At 42.4% G+C, this 13,104-nt stretch overlaps 1 protein-coding gene across 2 annotated transcripts in view; it reads left to right on the top strand.

Moving 5' to 3' along the window:
* Window positions 1-13,104, top strand: part of EFCAB6 (EF-hand calcium binding domain 6) — a 180,030-nt gene that overhangs the window by 71,176 nt on the left and 95,750 nt on the right. For both annotated transcript variants that reach the window (XM_040439180.1, XM_040439181.1), the window contains one exon: window positions 7,285-7,433. In XM_040439180.1, coding sequence (XP_040295114.1) covers window positions 7,285-7,433 — 149 coding nt within the window. The remainder of the gene's footprint in view (window positions 1-7,284; window positions 7,434-13,104) is intronic.

Raw genomic sequence — 13,104 nt, 5'->3', positions numbered from 1 at the left:
GATCCGTCCCCATTGACTTCCATTATAAGTCTGGACGGATCCGTTCGCCTCCGCACGGCCAGGCAGGCACCCGAACGCTGCAAGCAGCGTTCAGGTGTCCGTCTGCTGAGCGGAGCGGAGGCTGAGCGCTGGCAGGCGGATGCATTCTCAGTGGATCCGCCTCCATTGAGAATGCATCAGGGCTGGACGGCTGCGTTCGGGACCGCTCGTGAGCCCCTTCAAACGGAGCTCACGAGCGGACACCTGAACGCAGGTGTGAAAGTAGCCTTAGTAAGTGCCTTGTGTTAACTTTCTCTACACAATAAATGCTATTTGCTAAAGTGAATCAACCACTTTAAGGCCCCTTTACACAGGTTGATTATCAGGAATGAATGATCACACACATGGTCATTCCTGATAGTCAGCCCATGTAAGGCTACTTACACATATGCATTTTCCTTTCAGAGGATCTCAAAACCGGAGGAAAATGCTTCAGTTCGATTTAATACTGTACAACCAGCTGCATCCGTTCCGTCCGAAAATGAACAATCCATTCTTTCCTGTCCGAAAAAACTGATCTGGCACATTTGACTTACTGTACATTGTTTTAGTGCCGGATCCGGCTTGTTCAGTTTTGCAAACTGGACACAAAACTGCAGTTTGCAGCGGTTTTTGTGTCTGGTCACAGAACGCAACAAACCAAAACAGAATGCATTCCGGTTCGTTCAGTTTTGTCCCCATTGACAATGAATGGGGGCAAAACTGAAGAATTTCCCTCCGGTTTTGAGATCCTCTGCCAAATCTCAAAACCGGAAGGGAAAACACAGATGTGAAAGTACCCTAAAGCTTCCTCTGATCACCCAATCAACAAGCAAACAGTTGTTCATTCAAGAAAATAATTCCTTATGTGGACACCTAGATCATCATTTCTGGGCAATAGATTGTGCTGTGTAAACAGGGATCTGCTGCCCAGAAACAATGAATATGTATGGGGAAGAGCTATCGCTCGTCCCGATACAGCATGTAAATGCAACTCTCACAATGATGTGTTCTCAATAATTGTTCAGTCTGCCCATGTAAATGGGCCTTTTACTTGTAACCAAGACAGCCAATTACTAGCCGCACTGGCAATGTGTCAACTTCACTGACCTGACCATTCAAATGCAGTGACCCGGTGATTTACTGCTAAAAGGGTTAATGCCATACTGTAATGTAGTTTACTGCTAAATGGAGTTACATGACTTGTATATTGTGTCCCACAGGTTGTGTATGGGAGAAAAGTTAATTTGCCCGGCCCTGGACTCAATTGTTAGGAGTGGGCTGGCCCCACCGCTCTGACCTAGGAGCTGTAGTGTAGAGTGCGCAGCTAGCAGCTGGAAAGTGAGAAGCTAGTCTGTATAGCTGGTGTCTAAAAGAGAAGCAGTATATACAGTTGCAAGAAAAAGTATGTGAACCCTTTGGAATTATATGGATTTCTGCACAAATTGGTCATAAAATGTGATCTGATCTTCATCTAAATCACAGAAAAAATGCACCAAACGGATATGCCACTGACTATACTGGCTAGTCATAAATGCAGATATTAAAAGCTGAGACTTTCGCCAATATATTCCTGTCAGGAAAATATCGGAGCCCATCATGCACCACGTCACGGTCACTCAGCATGGCAAGGGGTCCTACCACTACGCTAACTATGGTGTGAACAAGGTCTGAAGGTGATGTAATCCAGCTCACAGCCAAGCTTCCACACAACCGCCCAGCAGGCTCCATTTTGTGTAGGATGCCTTTGTGGTGCATGTGGACCGCGCCGACATCCTCCACCGTATGCATATTTTGCTGGGGATAGTCGATTGCTGCGGTCCACATGCGGTGGGGCTGCTCCCCCAATGAAAAACACGCTACCGTGTTAGGGGTTGAGCAGCTCCTCCAGAATTGCCACTATATTTCTGTGTTTTTGTCTTGTTTGATATGTAGTGTGTGTGCCTTTACCTGGCATTCAAACACTCTTTTGCACTGTTAACCTCCATCACATGGTCTGATATGGGTGTGGCTTACAGTCTGGCTTTGTTCACATTGCACTAGTTTTCCTGCTGGGCGGTTGTGTGGAAGCTTGGCTGTGAGCTGGATTACTTCACCTCCAGACCTTGTTCACACCATAGTTAGCGTAGTGGTAGGACCCCTTGCCATGCTGAGTGACCTTGACGTGGTGCATGATGGGCTCCGATATTTTCCTGACAGGAATATATTGGCGAAAGTCTCAGCTTTTAATATCTGCATTTATGACTAGCCAGTATAGTCAGTGGCATATCCGTTTGGTGCATTTTTTTCTGTGATTTATATGATTATATTTTCATCCGCACAATGCTCCATTTTGTGTAGGATGCCTTTGTGGTGCATGTGGACCGCGCCGACATCCTCCATTGTATGCATATTTTGCTGGGGATAGTCGATTGCTGTGGTCCACATGCGGTGGGGCTGCTCCCCCAATGAAAAACACGCTACAGTGTTAGGGGTTCATCAGCTCCTCCAGAATTGCCACTATATTTCTGTGTTTTTGTCTGATCTTCATCTAAGTTACAACAATAGACAATCACAGTCGGCTTAAACTAATAACACACAAAGAATTAAATGTTACCATGTTTTTATTGAACACACCATGTAAACATTCACAGTGCAGGTGGAAAAAGTATGTGAACCCTTGGATTTAATAACTGGTTGAACCTCCTTTGGCAGTAATAACTTCAACCAAAACCAAATGTTTCCTGTAGTTGCAGATCAGACGTGCACAACGGTCAGGAGTAATTCTTGACCATTCCTCTTTACAGAACTGTTTCAGTTCAGCAATATTCTTGGGATGTCTGGTGTGAATCGCTTTCTTGAGGTCATGGCCACAGCATCTCAATCGGGTTGAGGTCAGGTCTCTGACTGGGCCACTCCAGAAGGCGTATTTTCTTCTGTTTACGCCATTCTGTTGTTGATTTACTTCTATGCTTTGGGTCGTTGTCCTGTTGCAACACCCATCTTCTGTTGAGCTTCAGCTGGTGGAAACATGGCCTTAAGTTCTCCTGCAAAATGTCTTGATCAACTTGGGAATTCATTTTTCGTTTAATGATAGAAATCCGTCCAGGCCCTGATGCAGCAAAGCAGCCCCAAACCATGATGCCCCCACCACCATACTTCACAGTTGGGATGAGGTTTTGATGTTGGTGTGCTGTGCCTCTTTCTCCACACATAGTGTTGTGTGTTTCTTCCAAACAACTCAACTTTGGTTTCATCTGTCCACAGAATATTTTGCCAGTACTGCTGTGGAACATCCAGGTGCTCTTGTGCAAACTGTAAACGTGGAGCAATGTTTTTTTGGGACAGCAGTGGCTTCCTCTGTGGTATCCTCTCATGAAATCCTTTCTTGATTAGTGTTTTACGTATCGTAGATTCGCTAACAGGGATGTTAGCATATGCCAGAGACTTTTGTAAGTCTTTAGCTGAAACTCTAGGATTCTTCTTCACCTCATTGAGCAGTCTGCGCTGTGCTCTTGCAGTCATCTTTACAGGACGGCCACTACTAGGGAGAGTAACAGCAGTGCTGAACTTTCTCCATTTATAGACAATTTGTCTTACCGTGGACTGATGAACAGCAAGGCTTTTGGAGATACTTTTATAACCCTTTCCAGCTTTATGCAAGTCAACAATTCTTAATCGTAGGTCTTCTGAGAGCTCTTTTGTGCGAGGCATCATTCACATCAGGCAATGCTTCTTGTGAAAAGCAAACCCAGAACTGGTGTGTTTTTTATAGGGCAGCTGTAACCAACACCTCCAATCTCATCTCATTGATTGGACTCCAGTTGGCTGACACCTCACTCCAATTAGCTCTTGGAGATGTCATTAGGGTTCACATACTTTTTCCACCTGCACTGTGAATATTTACATGGTGGTGTGTTCAATAAAAACATGGTAACATTTAATTCTGTGTGTTATTCGTTTAAGCAGACTGTGATTGTCTATTGTTGTGACTTAGGTGAAGATCAGATCACATTTTATGACCAATTTATGCAGAAATCCATATCATTCCAAAGGGTTCACATACTTTCTCTTGCAACTGTATGGTTGTACTAGCCCTGCAGCCTAAAAGATACCAGAAAAGTGACTGAAACCCATGTCCGAACGAAAAAAGCATGGAATTTTTCAGAAGGTTACTGGTCATTACATATGCATCTCAATAAATTAGAATATCAACAAAAAGTGAATTTAATCAATTTGCAAAAATTAAAATCTTATTATATAGATTAATTACACACAGAGTGATCTACTTCAAGTGTTTTTTTTCTTTTAATATTGATGATTATGGCTCACATCTAATGAAAACCCAAAAGTCAGTATCTCAGAAAATTAGAATATTGTGAAAAAGTTCAATATTGTACATAACTCTACATAACTTTGACGCATCCACCGCCGATTCTAAATGTAAGGCAGCTTCCTTGCTGTCTTACATTTAGACCATTTTCTATGCCTAAACCAGGCATAGAAAATGATGAAAGAGACGGGTATGCCAGCCCTTCCCCGCCCACGCCACACCACTTTTTTAGACCTGGTGTGAGCAGAGAAGAAGTTGCAGATTCTGCCACAACATAGCATGCAACAGAATCTGCTCCAGATATATGCCACTAAATGACCCCCATGGTGTCACACTGTAATGAGCTAATCAACACAAAACACTTGCAAAGGTTTCCTAAGCTTTTATGGTTCAATAAGATTTTATTATTATTATTATCAAATACAATCATAAGAGAACATCCCAAATTGCAGTATACATACCGCATACAAAGATACATTGCGACATGCAATCATGAACAGCAGTACAGCATAAGGGACAAGGTATAAGCATGTATCTGTATCTGTATAACAAACAGTCAGCTGACAAAAAGTCAGCGGAAACAAAGGCCCTAAAGGGCTTAATAAGGCCTCAAACAAATGATATATAGGCCAATAATTCTAGACAAACTTGACATAAAAGGGGGGAAGACAAGGTGACACACAAGAGGAGGGGAGGGGGGGGGGGAGAAATCATAGGTCATATCTAGAGAATAGCTAGGTACTATTAAGGAGGAGAATCAGGGAGAACCCCAGATGCCAACCAAACCGAAAACGACATAGATGATCTAAACCTGGACCATGGCTCCCAACTCCTAAGAAACGCCGGAATCTTGTTGTGATCAGAGGCATACATCTCTTCCCTGTGTAACAGCTCATCCAGTGCAGAGGCCCAAGTGATCCTTTTCAAACTCTCGGTTGACTTCCAATTGCGTGGGATAATTTGCCTCATGGCCAGCATAAAGAGCCGCAATGAACCTTTCTTAACATGTGAGATCCGCCCCGGGAAAATAGAAAGCAGAGCGATGGAAGGGGAAAATGCAATGGAGGCCCGGAATAGAAAATTATAAAGCTTGAAGACATCTTTCCATAATGGGTTAAGCCTCGGACAATCCCACCATATATGGGTCATAGTCCCCCTAGCACCATGGCATCGCCAACATAGTTTTTCCTAAGCTTTTAAATGGTCCCTCAGTCTGGTTCAGTAGGCTACACAATTATGGGGAATCCTCTGGATAGGTCATCGGTATCTGATAGGTCCAACACATGGGACCTCCCCCCCAATCAGCTGTTCCAGAAGGCAGCGGCACTTGCAGTAGCACCACGGCCTGTCAGCTTTTCCTAGGTAAAGTGACAACACGTTAACCGGTCTCGTGGCCTAGGCGCAGCCTAGCACAGCATACTAAGCACAGCTGCTATAAAATGTACAGCTCTGTGCTTGGTAAGCATGGAGAGGCCGTGGTGCTCACAGGATCCTTCTCAAATAGCTGATCGGCAGTTAAACCAGGTGTTGGACCACAACCGACCAGATACTGATGACCTATCCAGACGATAGGGTGTCAGTTCTAAAGTCTAGGAAAACCCTTTTAATTTTACAAGTGCCTGTGTGTGTCATATGCCCAAAGTTCCTTATTAAGGTACAGTAGACTTGTTAACTCCAAAACTGGCCTCCTCATTGTCTTGCATTGCCTTCTTGCACTATGTGCCCTGGGGGGGGAAGAAGGGTTGGTGCCCTCCAACCACTGCATGCCTGGCCTAGGGGAGCACTGGAACCAGCTTGGCCACTGTGAGAACTACAACCACTTTAGTTGCTGCATCCACCACTCCTATCCTCCCTGCTCCCTATGCCCTCCCCCTGCAGGCTGGTGTGCTGCAGAAGTAAAGACTCCTGAGGGATCAGGTAACCATAAGCACAGGAGTGGTGGAAGTTTTAAAAATTCTGCTGAATTGTTTTAATCATTTTACCCATATTCGGTTTTATAAAAAAAAAAAAGAAAATAGAAGGCAGAAAACCCTTTAATGTAGTTCCCCCATTTCCTGTATGGCCACTCTAATCCCCTCTTCCTCTCCCAAGACAACAGTACTATTCACTTGAATTTTTATCGTGAATACATTTTAGGTATCATAGTACTTTGGTCATTTTTGCTTCAATTTTTATCTCCATAAAAATATTTCTGAAAAAATGCATTCATAAACCACACACACTTGCCCCATGTTTTGCTTATTCAGTCCGGTAATGCAAGATTACTGCCATAAACATAGTAATTAACATAAACTGACAGATGAAAAACGAGTGTAAATATGGCTCAAGGCTGCATTTCTATATTTAAATGCAGTCCACATATAGATGGCACATGTAATCGTCTGCGTCTTCTCTAAGATCTGCTTATTAGCTTTAGAAGGATAAATAATTAATTTTACAGAAAGAAGTGCACATTGATAATAAAAAAGAAAAAAACCTAACAGAAAATATACTCTCCGTTTGAAGAAAAAAAAAGCACCAAAATGTAGCTCAATTTTCTATCTTTGAAATGTAACAAACCTCTCAGCATGTGTTTCGAAGTACATATCAGAGATGATTTTATTTTAAGATATTCCTTTTACTTAAATTTTTTTTTTATATATGAGAGTCTTGAGTCTTTCAGCTCAGCAGGTAGTTCAAGTCTGCAGTAATGCACAGAATGGCTCTATATATTTTTGAATCTCACTTTTCAAAACTTGCAATTATTCCAAAGGAATAAAACTTCTCACTTGAGTCTAATTAGTATAGTACAGTCGGCTTTTAGGCAGTGGTAAAACTTATCAATTAAACATCTGAAGACGCTCAGCCGGCATTAAATACAAATACGCTAATATTTTAAAAAAAAGTTTCAGTCTTTTCAGAAAATAATGAAGCCTGTTTTATGAACAAAGATTGTACAATGTCTTTCCATACAGATCTCCTCCTTCCACCCGGATCTTGTGAAGGCCTTCAGATCTTTTGACGTAGATCACACTGGATGCGTTCCTCTGGATTCCTTCAAGTCAATCATTAATAACTTTGTTTTCCCGCTATCTGACCGGACATTTCACGAGTTAATGAGCAGGTAAGACCCTGATATTTTCTTGAAGAGTCATGGAAGAAGGATTAACCTTTGGTTTCATTGGCGAAATATTTCAAAATGATTCCAATTTATTCAGAGAACAAAAAAGAACTATGTTTTTAGATAATTATGCTTTTTTTGTTTTTTCCCAGTTTTTATAGTTCTCTATGATATTTCTCATCTCGATCGTGAGAGTAGTTGTTACTTTTAAACATGATAAATCTAAACTGAGGCTACCAGTTCAGAACCCCCGTATACTTTTCCTGACACTAAAGGTCCCATTACAATCAAGCAGGAGAGGACTGGGGACTAAAAGTAACCCCATGATGTAGGTGGGTCCAAACTGAAAAAAGGTGTGGCAGTACAGGTAGACAGGGACAACAGAAGTAGACGTGGTCAGGAATACTGTAGTGCAGCACAAAATACTGCCCCTGCAAAGCCATATACTACAGTGCAGTATGCTTCAGTACTTTATCACCATCCCGAGAACTTGAATTGAAGAGCACCTGCAGCTGCCTGCATAAGTAGCTGATGCTCTTAGCCTTCCTTAATGCTGAAAGCAACAGATCGTTATGTACCTGAACAGTGGTTTAACCCCTTAAGGACACTTGCCGTACATGTACATCACAGCTGGACGTGACTTAAGGACCAGGGACGTACATGTACGGCGGGCTGATCAGGCGGATGCAGGAGCTGCACCCGCCTGATCAGTGGCACGGACCCGGCAGTCACTGACAGCCAGGTCCCTGCTGCATACGCTGGCATCGGTGAAGACACCAATGCCGGCGTATTAACCTCTTGTATGCCGCGGTCAAAGCTAACCATGGCAAAGCGGCATGCAGAGGGTTTGTGGAGGGTACGGGCCAGAAGAAGCGTGATCCCGCGCTCGAAATGGCCGTCGCCGCTTGCTACAGTGTGTCCGCCCCAGGATCCTCCATGCACTATCTTCCCAGGTAGTTTTTCAATAAAGCAGCAACATTATTTCAACTCCGGTGAGTGCCGCGATTTTCTTCATTGCTTCTCTCCACATTATGAACTATTGATCTAATCTCTGTCGCTGAGCACCACGTAGCGGAGTACACCTAACCACAGTACCGGTTTCCTATTATCAAAGACTGTACCAGTGAAGGCAGTGCCGCCTTGTTTCCATTATCTTATACGTATTACATTACATCACAAAAAGGGCAACACCAAGCGATCAAAAAGGCGTATGCCCCCCAAAATCAAACCGTCATTTCATCCCGCAAAAAATGAGATCCTACCTAAGACAATCGCCCAAAAAGTAAAAAAGCTATGGCACTCAGAATATGGAGACTCTAAGGCTACTTTCACACTAGCGTTCGGGGCTCCGCTTGTGAGTTCCGTTTGAAGGGGCTCACAAGCGGCCCCGAACGGATCCGTCCAGCCCTAATGCATTCTGAATGGATGCGGATCCGCTCAGAATGCATCAGTCTGGCTCCGTTTGTCCTCCGCTCCGCTCAGCAGGCGGACACCTGAACGCAGCTTGCAGCGTTCAGGTGTCCGCCTGGCCGTGCGGAGGCAAACGGATCCGTCCAGACTTACAATGTAAGTCAATGGGGACGGATCCGTTTGAAGTTGACACAGTATGGCTCAATTTTCAAACGGATCCGTCTCCCATTGACTTTCAATGTAAAGTCAAAACGGATCCGTTTGCATTATCATGAACAAAAAAAAAAAAATAATAATAATTTTTTTTTTTTTTTGTTCATGGTAATGCAAACGGATCCGTTCTGAACGGATCTAAGCGTTTGCATTATAGGTGCGGATCCGTCTGGGCACATACCAGACGGATCCGACCTAAACGCAGGTGTGAAAGTAGCCTTTAAACATTTTTTTTTTTTGTTTCAAAAATGCATTTATTGTGTAAAACTTAAATAAATAAATAAATAAAAACTTAGACATATTAGGTATTGCCGCATCCATAACAACCTCTTGTATAAAAATATCACATGACCTAACCCCTCAGATGAGCAAAATAAAAATAAAAACGGTGTCAAAAAAGCCATTTTACGTCATCACAAAAAGTGATCAAAAAGTCATATGCACCCTAAAATAGTACCAATCAAACTGTCCTCTCATACCAAAAAAAATAAACCCCTACATAAGACGCCCAAAAAAAAAAAAAAAAAAACTATGGCTCTCAGAATATGGAGACACTAAAACATGTTTTCTTTTGTTTCAAATATGCTTTTATTGTTTTAAAAGTGACATAATAGGTATCACCGTGTCTGTAAAAATCAGGTCTATTAAAATATCACATGACCTAACCCCTTTAGGTGAACACCGTAAAAAAAAAAAAATGAAAACTGTTTTAAAAAAGCCATTTTTTGTCACGTTACATCACAAAAAGTGTAGTACCAAGCGATCAAAAAGTCATATGCACCCCAAAATAGTACCAATCAAATCATCATCTCATCCTGCAAAAAATTAGACCATACCTAAGACAATCGCCCAAAAAATAAAAAAGCTATGGCATTCAGAATATGGAGACCCTAAAACATGATTTTTTTTGTTTGTTTCAAAAATGCATTTATTGTGTAAAACTTAAATAAATAAAAAAAAGTAGACATATTAGTTATTGTAGCGTCCGTAACCACGTGCTCTATAAAAATAGCTGTAAAAACACTGTAAAAAACAAAAAATAAAAACGGTGCCAAAACTGCTATTTTTTGTTACCTTAATTCACAAAAAGTGTAATATAAAGCAACAAAAAATCATAAGTACCCTAAAATAGTACCAACAAAACTGCCACCTTATCCCGTAGTTTCCAAAATGGGGTAACTTTTTTGGAGTTTCTACTCTAGGGGTCTTCAAATGTGACATGGCAAATTATAATTATCCGAAGTGAAATCTGCCCTCCAAAAACCATATGGCATTCCTTTTCCTTCTGCACCCTGCCATGTGCCCGTACAGCAATTTACAACCACATATGGGGTGTTTCTGCAAACTACAGAATCAGGGTAATACATATTGAGTTTTGCTTGGCTGTTAACCCTTATTTTGTTACTGGAAAAATGGAGTAAAATGGAAAACCTGCCAAAAATGTTAAATTCTGAAATTTCATCTCAAAATTGAAATTTAGAAAATTGTGAAGTTTTCCAAATTTTTGGTAAATTTGGGTATTTTTTTATTAATAAAAATGAAATATTTTGATTTCAATTTACCACTGTCATGAAGTACATTATGTGATGAGAATATAGTCTCAGAATGGCTTGGATAAGTAAAAGCGTTTTAATGTTATCACCACATAAAGTACCACGTCAGATATGCAAAAAATGGCCTGGTCCTTAAGGTGAAAAATGGCAGTGTCCTGAAGGGGTTAAGGAGGGCTTGGGTGGCCCCCTAGACATTAGCCCACTGAGGTATTTTCCTGTAGAGTCTATGGCCTGTCCTGCTCCCCCCCAAATGAAGTCAAACACCTTCCCTGTGAAACTCTCAGCAGACCTGTTCTGGAGACATATAACTTTGAAAAAGCACCTCTCTGTATGTAAATGAGGTCCACGAAGTGTTCGGAGCGTCTCCGAAGCAGTGGCAGAGTAACCACTGTGAACCTGCCCATCTTAGTTTGATTCACATCCTCCTAGCATGTGAACGTCACCATTAGCACCGCTGTGCTAATGAAATCTCATGGTAGGAGGATGTCACTCAAACAAAAATGGGTGGGTTCACAGCAGTGACTCTGCTTTCGCTCTGAGATGTCTCAATGATGTCATGTATAATTCCAAAACGAGACTGGTGAGAGTTTACCTGGTGACATGTTTGATTTCAGTGTAATGAAACCTGAAGAAGGTTTAACATGACAAAAGTTACTGCCAAGTTCCCTTTAAGGATCAGGCAGAGTTCTTGTAGTGCACTCTGTTTGATCATTAAGAGAAGAGTGTGGCTGTTCTCCTTCCTCTGTGTGATCAGTGCTGGGCAGCAGGAGAAGCAGAATGATGTGCACCTTCTGACACATTGCTGGAGCTTGAGAAGGTAAGTAATGTGCAGAGCATTTGTCCTGATAGAGGTCCAGGTCCTGACAGTTCTTACCCCTGTCCTCTTCGGCGCAGCAATGTTCTAAAAATTAAATACCAAGAAACCCAGACTCCAAGTATATAGGACCAACACCTTTTTTCTTTGAGCCATCTGCAATTAAAATATTTTTTTCTAAAATGTTCAGTGGATTTGTTACAGTCTAAGGTGGTATTAACATCTGCAGGATCCTTCACATGGCGACACAATCCATGCCTGATGAACTCTATTGACTAAATGAGGTCGGTTGGGTTTCCAACATGGTTGCATGTGCACGGTTTTGTGCATTTTTAATGGATTCTATGATGGAGGAGCCTTCAATGCACATGCAGTTGAACACTTCATTTTTGCAATTAAAACATTGGCACCACTACCTGCCCTCCTCTGCATCTTCGTTACTTCCATTTTGATGGGCTGACCATCTTTACACAGAATAATTAACACAGTAAGAACCAGTAAATGCCATGCATGCCAGTCACAGTGCGGCTGACAAGTTTCTTGCTCCACTCCTCTCTAGGTGGTGGACAAGTAGGGTACTTGCAAAATTGTTTTTGTTATTTAATGTTCTAATGTATTGCAACTCACATGTTTGCATGGATAAGTCAGGGTTAACCATCCTGACTTTGCTGTTGTAGGAGGTTAGGGGATGGACCTAGGTCCACCCCTAGTTCATTCTAGTGTTAACTGAGGAAGAGAAAGGAGCTACATGTGCTCACTCCTCAGAAGACTAGGCCTCAGTCCCAGAGAATCGCTATCTCTGAGATATTTTGCATCAAGAAAACCATCTCTACTCTATAGTACAGTACTCAAAAGAGAGAAAGAAAGAACTAAAAGGTCCAGAATCTGCATGGCTGAGCAATGGAGTCAGTCAGTATGGTGTTGTTTAAGGCTAGTAAAGACTTTTCTGCAGTGAGAGGGACATTGTTTAAACACCATTCAGCCTGGGAATTACAGACAAGTATTCAAGAGCCTTATTACCAGCCTTAGATCCTGCAAAGAGAGATAGAGAGAAGGAGTACTACAACCCCCATCTTTGCGTATATCTATACATTGCTGTCAGGGAAGACTTGCACTGTGAATTGATTGGAACTGCGTTTTGTTACCGTTGGATGTACTACAACCCCCATTCTGCACTTTAGTATTTATTTATTTATTTTCTGCACTTATATAGCGCTGGTATATTCCGTGGCGCTTTACAGACATTAGCATCCAACTGTCCCCAATGGGGCTCACAATATAAGGTCCCTATCAGTATGTCTTTGGAATGTGGGAGGAAACCGGAGTACCCGGAGGAAACCCACGCAAACACGGGGAGAACATACAAACTCCAGGCAGATGTTGTCCTTGGTCGGATTCGAACCTAGGACCCCAGCGCTGCAAGACACCAGTGCTAACCGCTGAGCCAAATGTTGATTTTCTGGTTACTGACTCCAACACTGATCCCCGGCCACAGCACCTACATCTCCTGCTTTGCACCCGCACCAAACATAACACTAAGGGCAGCCCAACTACCATCAGACAGGAGCCACAACATCAGGGTGTGTCCCAACAGAAGAAAGGGTGTGCCCTCCTCTCCCCGGAGCATCGGTGTGAGGACTGCCACTGTGAGTATGTCAATAACCGTTGCAGCCAGAGCTACTAC

Source organism: Bufo bufo, chromosome 1 (genome assembly GCF_905171765.1).
Source record: "Bufo bufo chromosome 1, aBufBuf1.1, whole genome shotgun sequence".
Lineage (NCBI taxonomy): Eukaryota > Metazoa > Chordata > Amphibia > Anura > Bufonidae > Bufo > Bufo bufo.
This window is presented reverse-complemented; position numbering and strand designations above follow the sequence as displayed.